Source organism: Anser anser (genome assembly GCF_964211835.1).
Source record: "Anser anser genome assembly, chromosome: 19".
Classification (NCBI taxonomy): domain Eukaryota; kingdom Metazoa; phylum Chordata; class Aves; order Anseriformes; family Anatidae; genus Anser; species Anser anser.
This window is the reverse complement of record NC_139740.1, coordinates 6,277,734-6,290,000: the sequence shown is the minus strand read 5'-3', so window position 1 is coordinate 6,290,000 and position 12,267 is coordinate 6,277,734. Positions and strand designations below refer to the sequence as shown.

The window sequence follows — 12,267 nt, the reverse complement described above, 5'->3', positions numbered from 1 at the left end:
TAAGGTTGGAAAAGACCTCCAAGATCATCTGGTCCAACCATCCCCTACCACCACTGTCCCCCACCAAACCATGTCCCCGGGCACCACGTCCAGCCTTTCCTTGAACACCCCCAGGGACGGTGACTCCACCACCTCCCTGGGCAACCCGTCCCAACGCCTGACTGCTCTTTCTGAGAAGAAATGGCTCCTCATTTCCAACCTAAACCTCCCCTGGCACAACTTGAGGCCTTTTGAAGTTGTACTATCACTTCTCTGTCAAAAGTAGTGATTCAGAATAGAATGGCTTTGGGCCTACTTACTGCTAAGGAGGGAGGGGGTTGTATGGTAATTAATGAAAGTTGTTGCACTTATATTAATCAGGATAGCAGGATTGAAGAAGACCTGCATTATATTTGGGAGAAGACTGAGATCCTCCATAAAAGTGTGACACAAGCTCAAGTTTTACAAATTTATGGGAAATTTTGACATCTCAGCTCCCAGATTTGGCATGGTTAAAACAGCTTTTTGTCTCCATTTTAGTATTAAGATTACTAATCTTGTTAACCTGCATGCTATTCCAGTGCTTTCTCCAGTGCTGTCAGCAATCACTGGGAGATTGTGAGCTTTGGAAATTAAATAAGTTAAGGCACCAACTGGAAACTGGTACATATTTTATGCAGGGGGATAAAGAAGTGCTGTAAGACCAGGGACACGTTTATAGAAAAGAGGGGACTGAAGAGAGGTGAAAAGATTAATGGAAATTTTCTAAGATACCTGTAAAGGGTTTCACAATCATTGATGTGCTTGTTTTGCAACTACTGTTTTCTGATAAAGAACAGGCATGTGCAAACACCATGTAATCTATTTCTGAGTGTTTATCAAGGATGTTTGAGATGGTGCTGAACTTTCAAGACCTGGTCTGCTGGTTTTGTCAGCAAAACGAAGTATGGCCAAAGTTCATAAGGAGGAAGAAGAGCTGATGAGGTAAAGCAGTCAGCAGGGGTCTTCAGAGACCACCAAGGAGAAAGACAGACTGCACATGCAGTATAGGGTGGTGGCTTCTGTAAAAGAATTCCCAGAAATTGTATGAATATATATGTATAGTTAGTATAGCTAGCATATAAACTGTGAAATTAACTTGAAAGGTGCACACATTAGGAGGAGCGATCACTGTGTGCCCAGCACTGCAATAAAGAATACTTGTTTGATAGACACATTGGCTATTGAGTTATGATTGCTTGGAATCACAAGCGTGTAGCAAAATGTGCAATCTATGTGGACAGTTCCTCTTAAAGATTTATAGTTATTGTAGGGAAAATAAGAGTTATTTTTAGAAGGCTTCTTACAAATAGGTAGTGATTTTTGGCTTTGGCATTGAAATTTTGTTCCTATTCAGTCTGAATTCTGTGACGGAGTAAGTAAAACTAAAAGTGGTGAATGCTTCTTGGAGTAAAAAAACAGAACAGAAGCAGATGGTGGGAAGGATAAAGTAAAAATAGGGAGTATTAAGCAATTGTATTGTTAGAGATGCTGTTGTTCTCTAGTGAAAATGAGCTAGCTTATTGCTTTGATTACTTTATTTGTTTGACTGTGCCTTTCAAATTTTTTTAAACTTAATACTTTCTGCATGAAAGTACTTGTTATGTGTTAGGTACTACACAATGTAATTTATTTGCTTTTTAATTAAAAAGAATATTTGCAGATACGACAGTGGTAACTGATAAAAGGCTGAAGGTTGTTATCCTGAAGCTCGTACGTGTCAAACGAGATATAATCAGTCATGTTCAACAATGATCAACAAAATGTAAGAAATTCTGCTTTTGTATTACTTAACTTACATGTATCAAGATACAATGAGAATGCAGGTATTGCTAGACTTCTCTACAGATATTAAAAAAAAAAAAAAAAAAAAAAACCACTTTGAATTAGTTATTGTATTGTGTCTTGTAAACCAAAAGGACTAGGACTAATTTTTCATTCTTTTTCTTAATAAATCAGGCTGTTCTGAAAGCACTGAAAATTTTAACACAAGCACAAAGACTTTTTGGGATGCATTGTGTGGTGATCACCGTGGTGGTTTTCAACCATGTTCTCATCTCTCCTTCCTTTAATAAATAGGTGCTGTTAATTCTGTTACAGGCTAGCAGGGAAACAGATGGGTTAAAGCTATTGATGGTGAGTGAGCTGTTAGTCCTTGCAGGGGCTAACAAATCTAACTGTTGTGATGTATTTTTTTTAGTTGGGTATCAGCATTTTCTTGGAATAAAAATGACTATGTACTAGGGTCATAAATCATTTATTGTCTAGGAACATTTTTTTGTATCAAATTGCTCCAAAAGCAAAATGAAGATCCACTGCTATAGGATACTATGAAGATTAAGTGGGTTCTAAAAGGCATGCAGTTCCTGGAGAATAGGTCTTTCCATACCTGTTCAAGGTAATGGTTTGGATTCAGCCTCTCATCCTGAGTCCTTAAATCACTGATAATTGGAAACTGTGAGAATAAAACAGATCAAGAATCAAGCATCCCTATGCTTTCTGGAAACAGGCTACTTATATAGATAAACTCTTTGTCCGTGTATTTTTTTAATGTATTACACAGATAAATGACTTGTATATGGAGAAGTTTGCATTAGCATTTACAGGGAACAGTTTTACATTCCTGTTTCGCAAATGTATGTAAAATGTGAAATAAGTGGGGTATTAAACATTGCTGAATTTACTGATTGCTCTTGTAGCAACATAGTGTATTTTGTATTGAAAATTACATGCCTCATGAGACAGTAGGCTTTGTAAGTTTGTAAAGTACATTACTGCTGCGTTTCTATGCTTACATTTGGAAGCTAAATATGCAAGAGCTCAACAATAACATGCTTTGTGCTGGAAACTAATGATGCGTAGTAAAACATCAGAAAAAGGTGATAATAGAGCCAGGATTTTCAGTGAGAACTTGATGGTAAGAGGTGGGGGAGAGGGAATAAATATTGAAGTAATGTAGTGGAGAGACTGCTATAAACCATGTAAACCTCTGAAACTCTTTCCTGCATGGCTGCAGTTGTGGTTCAGAAGGAGGCAGTATGCTGCAGCTGGTGCCCTCAGTTAGATTTCTCTGCATTGCTGTAGAGAAAAACGAACCTTAACCTTTGAGCCTGGAGTATTGGCTTTGAAATTTCATTCCTAAGTGGCAGCTGCTCCTGTTTTGGAACGTACACCTCATTGTACTAGGAATGCATATTTAAAGGACTTGTGTGAGACAGTTCAGGACAAAATATAAAGCTTACTGATGTAGACATCCAAGAGGTAAAATCAACATTAATGTGAATATTGGTGGGATTAAAACCATTCCCTTGCTGTGACTGTCACACAGTCAAAATGAGGTGAAGTATGCAAAGTTAATACTGGCTAGCAGACCTCCTTAATGAAAGGAACATATTAATATATATATTTGATAAGATACAGCAACTTCTTAAAAGCTTTTAAATTTTTCTGTTTAGTTCATGATTGAGAACACAGACATGCAGCTTTATTTTTAAATGCTATTTTTAACTTCACAAGTGTGCTTAAGAGCATAAACTTGCTTAAGTTACTAAATTAGCATGAAAGGTGAGCCACTACATATTTGCTTCTGTTTGGTAACAGGAAACAGTGTTAGTATTCCCTTGCTTCTCCTCGCAGCTTCGTGATTTTTAGATAAACAGGAACTTAAAAGCACACAACTTTCAATAGTTAACACAGTTCTGTTGTTTGGAATGTAAATCTATACAGATAATAACTATATTTGTCAAGGAGATCGGAAGAAATAATTATAAAAGCCCCTTAAATAGCCATATTTCTTTGTGAACATCAGCATCAAATATGTATTGCACATAAATGATGGTGAGAGAAGAGGAATTCTTGCATATTTTATATGAAAAAGGTGAAATACAAGGGATTATCTTTACATATGTTCATCAGACAGAATTTGTGCAATTCTGAGCAATTCTAATTAAACCCATAATTATACTACAATAATTATTTTAAAGCTTACAGTTCACAATTAACTTTCACTGAAATGAAAATCTGCTGACATTCTGCTGTAAATGATTAAACATAATGACCTGTATTTAAGAACATAGTGTCTTTTTTCTTTTGTTCTTTATTTTCAAGTGAAATCTTTTGATTTTTTTTTTTACCACTATTTACTTTACTTGGGTCAAGTTGTTCAGCAGAGGCAAATAAATGCTTCTATATGCTAGAATCGTTTTCTATATGCTAGTCATCCATTAGTTCTTAAGCTAACCCATTTGACTTATTATGGTGATTCTATTAAAACTGCCAGTAAAAATAAAATTATTAAAAAATGGCTGGTGCAATTGTCCTCATTGTTAAGATAAAATTACCCAGAAACATTGCTAGGAAATCTGCTTTGTCTTTTTAGTCATTTATATAAAAATGTAGTATATGGAAGCACTGAGAAACTGGCAGAATGCCTGCTCTGTGTAATGCCTTTGTTATAATACCTTGTGACAGCACAGGTTCTACATTTGAAATGTTTAATTTTCTTTTTAGTGTAATTTATTTAATATTTCCCTTTTAACACATAAGTCAAAATTCAAATGTTTCCTGCTGCTCAGGAGAATATTCTAGTTTTGTCCCTAAATCTGGCCTTTCAGATGGTAAAATACAGTTTTTGCAGTTCATACTGGGAAATGTCACTTGGAAGAACATCATTTTTTTGTTGTTTATAACACCTTTACTGAAGTTATAAAAGGCAGATTTAAAGTTTTACTGTCATAATACCTTTTTATTTTTCCTCAGTACTATTTGATCAGCCGAAACACTGCTGTGTGGCTGTGACACGGCTCGTGAGGTGACGGGTCGCCCACCAGTATAGGACAGAAGCCCAGTGTCACCAGTTGTAACTCGCTTTGTGGCTGCCACTTGTTACCTCAGCATCCTTAAATCCTAGAATCATTAAGACTGGAACAGACCTCCAAGATCATCTGGTCCAACCATCAGCCCACCACCACTGTCCCCCACCAAACCATGTCCCCAAGCACCACGTCCAGCCTTTCCTTGAACACCCCCAGGGACGGTGACTCCACCACCTCCCTGGGCAACCCGTCCCAACGCCTGACTGCTCTTTCTGAGAAGAAATGGCTCCTCATTTCCAACCTAAACCTTCCCCGGTGCAGCTTGAGGCCATTCCCTCTAGTCCTATCACTAGTTATCTGTGAGAGGAACCTGACCCCCAGCTCCCCACAGCTTCCTTCAGGTAGCCGTATGCTGGGAGTGCATGAGAGTGTAATTAAGCGCATGCTTTAACATTTTAAACGTGATTTTAACATTTTAACAGGGGATTTAACATTTTAACAGGGATTTTAACCCTCAGAACCGTTACGCGCCGTTATTCCCCGATTTATTTCCCCACACGAGCCCGGCGCTGAAGGACAGCCGCGGCCCCGCCCCGCGCCGCGCCCCTTCACGGGCGGCCGCGCGTCATCAGCGCGCGCGGGGCCCCGCGCCGGTCACGTGCCTCGCGTTTCCCTGAGGCGCCGAGCGGGCCGCGGGTGAGGGTCGGGGGGGTCCGGCCGGTTCCAGGGCCCCCGGCCCGCTCCGCTCTGACTGGAAGGTGCCGCCTGGGCGTCCCCTTCCCGCACGGAGCGGCTCGGGGGGACGGGGAGGGGGCGGGCGGAGCTCCCCGTAGGCCCGGGCCGCCGCGGTTCCCGTCAGCGCGGCCGCTTGGGGCTGGTTTCAGCCCCGTACAGCCTGGCAGGGCCTTAAGGTCGTGGGAGGGGAGGGCTCGCCGTGGTGGTGCCCGAGGGGGGTTGCAGGCGGTCACCCGAGGTCGCTTAACGGCCTTTGGTCCGTTTCTAGGCTCGCCATGTCACTGCCAACCAAGAGATGCGGAAGGCCTCCCGTGTTGTCTTTTTTGGAAAAGAAAAAGAGAAAGCAGAGCCTGGATAGGAGGAGGGGGAAGACGAGGATCTATGTGGGAAGCCACATCGACCGCTGGCTGACGCTCAAGGAGAAGCTGGACTTCAGGAACGATGCCGAAGTGGCGGGGTTTTTGTTGGACTTGTGAGTAGGCTGTCTCAGTTCTCCTCTGTTTACCAGTCCCAAGTAAATAATTCCTGGCATTAATTTAACACCGGCTGTATGTTTTCTTTCTAGGTATGACAGTTACGACCCATTGTTAAAAGCTTCGATCTGTTCCCTCCCAGGCGGTGTGAGGAGAAAGTGTGTGAGAGATGAAAAAGCTTTGTCAGACAGCACTTCCTTAATAGCAGCTGATGGAACGTTAGTATTATGCTCGCCTTGTGTGTGAAGGGGGCAGATTAAATCTTTTTCTTGATATCATTTAGAAGATGGCAACTGCTTTTAAAGAAAGGGGGTGGGTCATAAGCAAGATAAAACTATACAGCTAATTTTATCAAATTGTATAATTTGGAGACCCTTTGTAGAAGCGTATCTGTGTAGTTTGTTGTTTGCATTGTTAAATACCTAATAGTCTAGACAAAATACAACTAAAACTTCTTCTGCAAAAAAAAAAAACAACATTCTAATTAGAAATGTGTGTTGTATTTGCAGGTATGACAATGATGACCAGCTGTCTAAAGAGTCTGCTTGTTCTGAACCTGGAGACTTAAGAATTGTCACTGTGAAAGAAGAGAGAGATACGCCACATGATTGCTTGTCAACGGAGACGGATGACACGTTAGTGATACTATGGGGTTCTTTTTGCACGGTTTACATTTGAAAATATTTTGTATTGATTTTAATTTTCACTTTTAATTTTGTTTATTAGAAACTCATGTCATTCATGCTCTAATTCCTTACCTAAAAGCATTTCAATAGTTAATGGTTGGTCCAATCTTTGTGAGGCAAGAATCAGTGAGAGATTTTGGAAAAGTTTTCTCTTGGAGTACACACAGCAAACTTGCTTGTTCAGTGACTGCCTTCCTTAATCGTATATAATTTGTGAGTGGAACAAGAAAATAGCTGCTCTATGTATATTAGTCACTTTAGTAAATAATGAGACTTCACAGTGATGCGGTCTATAGGCACATGTGATTGTAGTGTGTGCTTTAGCTTTTCTAAAAAGAAAAATGTTTCATTGTTGACTGTCTGAGTAATAATACATACAAAGTGACATGTTAACCTGTTTAAAAATAGTGCCGTGCTCAACGAGGCAACCACACCATCAGTCGACTGCTGATTTCTTTTACTGCAGTGTCATCAGTCACTAAGGCATTCACAGTTCAGATCAGAGGAGCCTCAAATAGGTATGCTTGTCCGTTACTCTTTAGGTTTCAATTATCCACAAGTATTACTGAATAACTGTAATTTCATCCATGGCTTAGTTATCAGACATTTAAAAATGTATCTTTTAATGTGTGCAGGGGGACACTGAGAACCTAGGACATTACATTGGCATTGCATGATGTGTCCAAACCCTTCGCTAATATGAAGTATGTAATGCATGTAGCATGTTTGTCTGAATCTTGTTTTCCACTGTTCTGTTTTTTTGTGACTTCCCTAATTCTCCTTACTTTTGATTTTAGTAGGTGAACGTGTTGGCGTTCTGAAAGCAATTCAGTGGCTCAGAAGAGTTCTTGGAAGCTAGGTCAGGAGAAAACAAATATCAGTGCTGATGAAGCCGAAAATTTCAAGTGCATTCTTCAAAATAACATTTTTCTCTGGCACTATAGCTTTAGTTTGGAGTGCAGCCAACAGTAATTGAATTCCTGGGATGGATTTTAAACAGGTGAGACAGAAAGCTTGTTCTTACTTGATTGCTTATTTCTACCTTTTGAGCTGTGAGAAATAATGTGAAAAGTTGTTTGGTATGAGAAAAACTTTCTTTTAATCTAAAAGGTAATGTATGGGATACTTCATTACAGACTCGTGTGTGTGTGTGCGCAAAGATATTAAGTCACACTGATCATGTAAAATGCTGGACAAATGATCAGGCATGTATGCAGTGGTTGTACAAAGCCAAGGCAGCTGTTTAAGAACAAAGAGATTCAAAAAGAAGCAGTATTTTATAGGGCAGATATCTTAGTGCATACCGTGTTGTTCTGTGGAACATTCACCCACAAGGAGTAGTTTTATAGCTTGTCAGTGAGGATAAGAATTCTTCTGTGTTTCAGTCTCTGAACACCACATCCTCAGTAATGCTTTTGTTTTTCATTCACAGTATACTGATGAGGTAGAGTGATAATGTTACTGGAGGATTCTTATTAGCTGTGGGAAATTCATACAGTGGTTAAGTGATCTGCCTAAAGTCATGTTGGTAGCTGAGCTTAGGTCTTAAAAGTAAAACTAAACTCAATATTAACTCAGTGTTTTTTAGAAGGTTGTGCAAGATTCTTAGCTATTTTAGAAAATACTGGTTTACCTTCTGAAAGGAGTGATGGCTATGTTGATGGATTAAAAAAAAAATAAAATCCAAGAAACCTACACTTCCTGTTGAAGGGTGGAGATGAAGACGGGTAGCTCCTGCTTTTCAGGCATTTGGGTGTCATATTTTTCTGTTGCTGTTACTGTTTTGAGGGTGATGGAGTATGTCTTTTCATTTTGTACAGCCAGGAAAAGAACAATTTGAAGTATAGTTTCTGCAACAAGGTCTTGTTGAAGGTCCTTTCTTAACAAACTGTGCATTAACAATCATAATCATAAAGCGGCTGTTGTATTTTAGGCCTTTCATCTAGTCAACTAGGTTGGCTAAACACTAACTGTTGAGGAACTGGAAATAGCAAATACAATGGAGGAAGAACACTTAAATTCACCTGTTTCTTCAGTGGCTTTAATATTTGGTTTGTCTTGTTTTTGGAGTCTTGCCCACTGGTGTTAGCTTTCAGAGGTTGCTCTTGCTGGAGAGAAGTAAGTTGTTGGAGAAACAGTGAGGGAGTCAAGTAGTGGAGACTGGGATTTCAAGGTTCTTGCCAGGTAAACTGGTATTGTATTGAGTTCTGGCTATTGTGAAGAGTTGGAATGTTGAAATAACACAGGAAGAAAAGAACACACGGAAATTGCTTTCAAGCATTATTGGCAGGGCGTAGCCAAAGGGAAGTATTACTGAACCACGTCCAGTTAGGTTCCTGAATACATTCAGTTCTTCTATAATGCTGCTTCTATTACTCAATTTCACCTAACCTTTAAAATTTAGAATACTGACCAAGCTAGATTCAAATTGTTTTTCTGGTTTTCATGTAAAAAGTGCAAAACTGTTGAAACACATAGCGAACTATTTATTGTTTTATTTCTTTAATATTTGTAACTTACTGTAAAGATTGAAAGTAAAGATTGATGTAAAGATTGAAGGTTGAGTTAAAGTAGTTGAGTAGGGGGGTTTCCTTTGTTTTAAAGGAACTGTAGGAGATTTGGGATTATTTTAAAATCTCTGGCACTCAAATATTTCAGTAGTAAAACTCCTTTGGCTGGACTTCTGTTACTGAGACATTGTCTTGATAGAGCTGGCTTTCCTGGAATTTGATTATTCAATGTATCTTTTACCTTGATTCATTAAGAAATAAACCAAGAACAATATACACAAAGAATGCAGGTAGAAAATACTCGAAAGTGCCACAGCAGTTGGATGAGGAAGACTGAAACCTGTACAGTGGGTTGGTGTCAGTCATTAGTAAATGATTAGTTGGGAAGCCCCTTCTTTGAAGTAGACTTCAGCTCCAGTTCCTGTCTTCCCTGAAATGGTAGTGGCAGCTCCTTTTTGTAACGATTTTTGCTATGTAGCTTTTCTCACAAGCAAGAGAGTCTGTATTGCAAAAGTTCTCTTAAGTAATCTGTTGTCTGAAAAGTTGTACGGCTGCTGTCCAGACAAGGCAATTGTAAATTGCAATTACCTAGCTTGAAAACAAAATAAACAATCTTGAGGAAATGTCCAGCAGGCTGTTAATGCTGAAGGCTTGCCATGACAACAGTATGAAGAGCTGAGTGATGGAAAATAGAGTGGAGTTTCTTAGCAAGCAGGAAAGTAAACCTTTTAAATTACATTTTAAAATAAATTAATAAAATAACCTGCTTAGCCAGGAGGGCTTCCTGTGTTCTACCAACAAATTGAATTTGAATCCTTTTTTTTTTTTCTTTCCAAAATTGTTCTGACTAGTCTACATTTAGACCCTCTAAATATGACTGAAGTATGACACAACAACTCTTGATTGAACTAAAAGACTCTACGTGTATTGGTTTTGGTCTTCAGTGTTCATAGTATGTTTTTTAATTACATCAAAAAAACAGCAAACAAACAAAAAAGACAAACCACAATCAGTGATTATTTCTCTAACTTGAAAGTGAATGTATAACAGTGCTTTTCCTTATAGTACATTGAGTGATTAGTCTTAGACACGGTGCACTTAATTAAGTAGATGACTATTGTAATGCTAAATGTTGATCTGTATTTTGCTCTAATCAAGTCATGTGTATAAATCATATAATCAGACCAGCATCTTTTATTTTATATATTGCAAGTACAAAAGCACAAATGGATTGTTTGTAATTTTTCATAATTTCCAAGTTAGACAAAAGTATTAGGGGAATGTATTAGTCATATTTCTTGAAATAATGCAAGCATACTTTGTATTTAGATACTTGAATGTCACATAATAATTATAATCATTGTGTTACTTTTCAGGGTACCAGTAAGAAGAAAATCAAGCACTTGAATACTGGGGCAGTTTTTGGTCCTTTTTGATTTTGCTGTGAGGGTATTGTGAACTATAAGGAATCACTGTAAATTCTAATATGAAATCCGATGTTACTTGTTGAACAGCAAATTAAACTTAAATAACTAAAGTTTTATTGTGTTACCTTAACACTAATAAAGCGTGTGGAGTGTATTTATTTCACTGTGAGAGTCTGTACATGGTTTTCTGAAATGGCAACAAGAAAAAAACAATAATGCTAATAGGTACATCTCGAGCTTATTCAGAATTTTATTTAATTTCTGTAGTTTGTATTAATGAAAATGTTCCTCATTTTATTTAAATCTCAAAGGGTTAAAGTAGAAACAACTTTCTAGTAGCAGTTGCAGCATCAAGCATCTTTATTTCTTGATGTATTTCTTTGAATGCTTTTTGCTAGGAAGCAAATTTAAACTATCCCACATAATGGAAGGCATTCTTAGAGGCTATTTATGCACTTAATATTGATGGTTAAAGTAATGGACTATATAGTGTGTTATTTCCCTCTAAAAAATAAGTAATCAAGATCAGATACCATGTTGTTTATTTAAGTATATTTCATTACTGAATAATTTGATCTCTTGCTTTGGCTTTTGACACTGTGAAAGCTGATATGTAATGTTATTTACTATGCCTCTGATATGGTGCATTTTAATTATTTTCTCTAAAAAAGATAATTAAATATGGAGTACTTTTAGTAATTGAAGTTCAATAGAGTAGTGTTTGCAGTTCTGAATTTGTTTTGTAGTTACTAGATATGAATAATCCTGGAAAGTTTTTAACTGAGAAATTACTGTGATTGTATTCAGTATATGTTTGTCAAAAGGCCAAAAACTCCCAATCTTCATTTTTTTTCTTTAAACCATACGTTTTCATAAGCGTTCAGGTCCCAGTCTTACACTACTCAAGCCAGCTGGGATTTCCCATTGACTTGCAGCAGAACAGCCTCTCTCTATGGAGTAATTCCCCCAATTAGGTCTTTATATTCAATATTCTGTATTTTTAATGAGCTACTTCACCTGCAGTAAGAAACTTCTGCTCTTAAATATTCTTCTGTTGCATTTGAAATATAAAAGTTGTGTTAGCTTATTAACATATCTCTTGTCAAATGTTGGAAAGATAGTTTCAACAAATGATTTTCTCCAGTTTATTTATAAAAAAAAAAAAAAAGGCTTTCTTAAAATGAAAATGCCGTTTCCCATGCCTTTGTGTTCTCTTTGCTCTGTGCCGTTCAGTGTTTTGACTACCAAGCTGTCACTTGTGTAAGTGACTCAGTTTGGCCCGTGGAAAATAGCATGACTGGTGATACTAGTTGTCAGTTACGTGACTTTCAGCACTCGCAGATTTTGTATTGTCAGTGTCAGTGAAAAGGGAAGAGGATTCAGCCTTCAGTAGAATCGGTTATGTTTACCTCCAAAGTCGACAAGATCAACAGAAGAATGTGCTACTGCAAGAGCTAGTTGCAGTAAGGAGCTCTGTCCTTCTGTGGCATTTGAGCACTGTTTGACAGCCTGTTAGCCTAGTTCTTGTGCCTTTATAAATGAACAGTCAAAGTACTATTTAATGACATTCTCATGGAAGTAAACTAATGCTGCAAATGCACTAT

General features: G+C 38.1%; 1 protein-coding gene and 1 long non-coding RNA gene across 6 annotated transcripts in view; one reads left to right on the top strand and one right to left on the bottom strand.

Moving 5' to 3' along the window:
• LOC310884212 overlaps nt 1-193 on the bottom strand; it is a 5,292-nt gene extending 5,099 nt beyond the window's left edge. The window contains exon 1 of the long non-coding RNA XR_014574080.1: nt 1-193. This exon is cut by the window's left edge and continues 964 nt beyond it. This is a non-coding gene — a long non-coding RNA (uncharacterized lncRNA).
• Nucleotides 194-5,400: 5,207 nt separating this feature from the next.
• Nucleotides 5,401-11,850, top strand: LOC310884268 (uncharacterized protein). Of its 5 annotated transcripts, none has more exons than XM_083805778.1 (8): nt 5,401-5,528; nt 5,836-6,039; nt 6,133-6,258; nt 6,550-6,675; nt 7,193-7,244; nt 7,362-7,430; nt 7,524-7,726; nt 10,613-11,850. In XM_083805778.1, the coding sequence occupies exons 2-5, from the start codon at nt 5,843-5,845 to the stop codon at nt 7,206-7,208; spliced, it is 465 nt and encodes a 154-aa protein (XP_083661904.1). In that variant the 5' UTR covers nt 5,401-5,528; nt 5,836-5,842; the 3' UTR covers nt 7,209-7,244; nt 7,362-7,430; nt 7,524-7,726; nt 10,613-11,850. The 5 variants fall into 5 exon arrangements, with proteins under 5 accessions (XP_083661904.1, XP_083661901.1, XP_083661905.1 ...); XM_083805775.1 differs by having other exon boundaries at nt 7,135-7,244; XM_083805779.1 differs by lacking the exon at nt 7,362-7,430.
• Nucleotides 11,851-12,267: the final 417 nt, after the last annotated feature.

Coding starts and splice junctions, on each gene's coding strand:
- LOC310884268 (XM_083805776.1), top strand. CDS start 5,843: ATGTCACTGCCAACCAAGAGATGCGGAAGGCCTCCCGTGTTGTCTTTT. Junction 6,040..6,132: donor GCGGGGTTTTTGTTGGACTT/GTGAGTAGGCTG, acceptor TTTTCTTTCTAG/GTATGACAGTTACGACCCAT. Junction 6,259..6,549: donor TTAATAGCAGCTGATGGAAC/GTTAGTATTATG, acceptor TTGTATTTGCAG/GTATGACAATGATGACCAGC.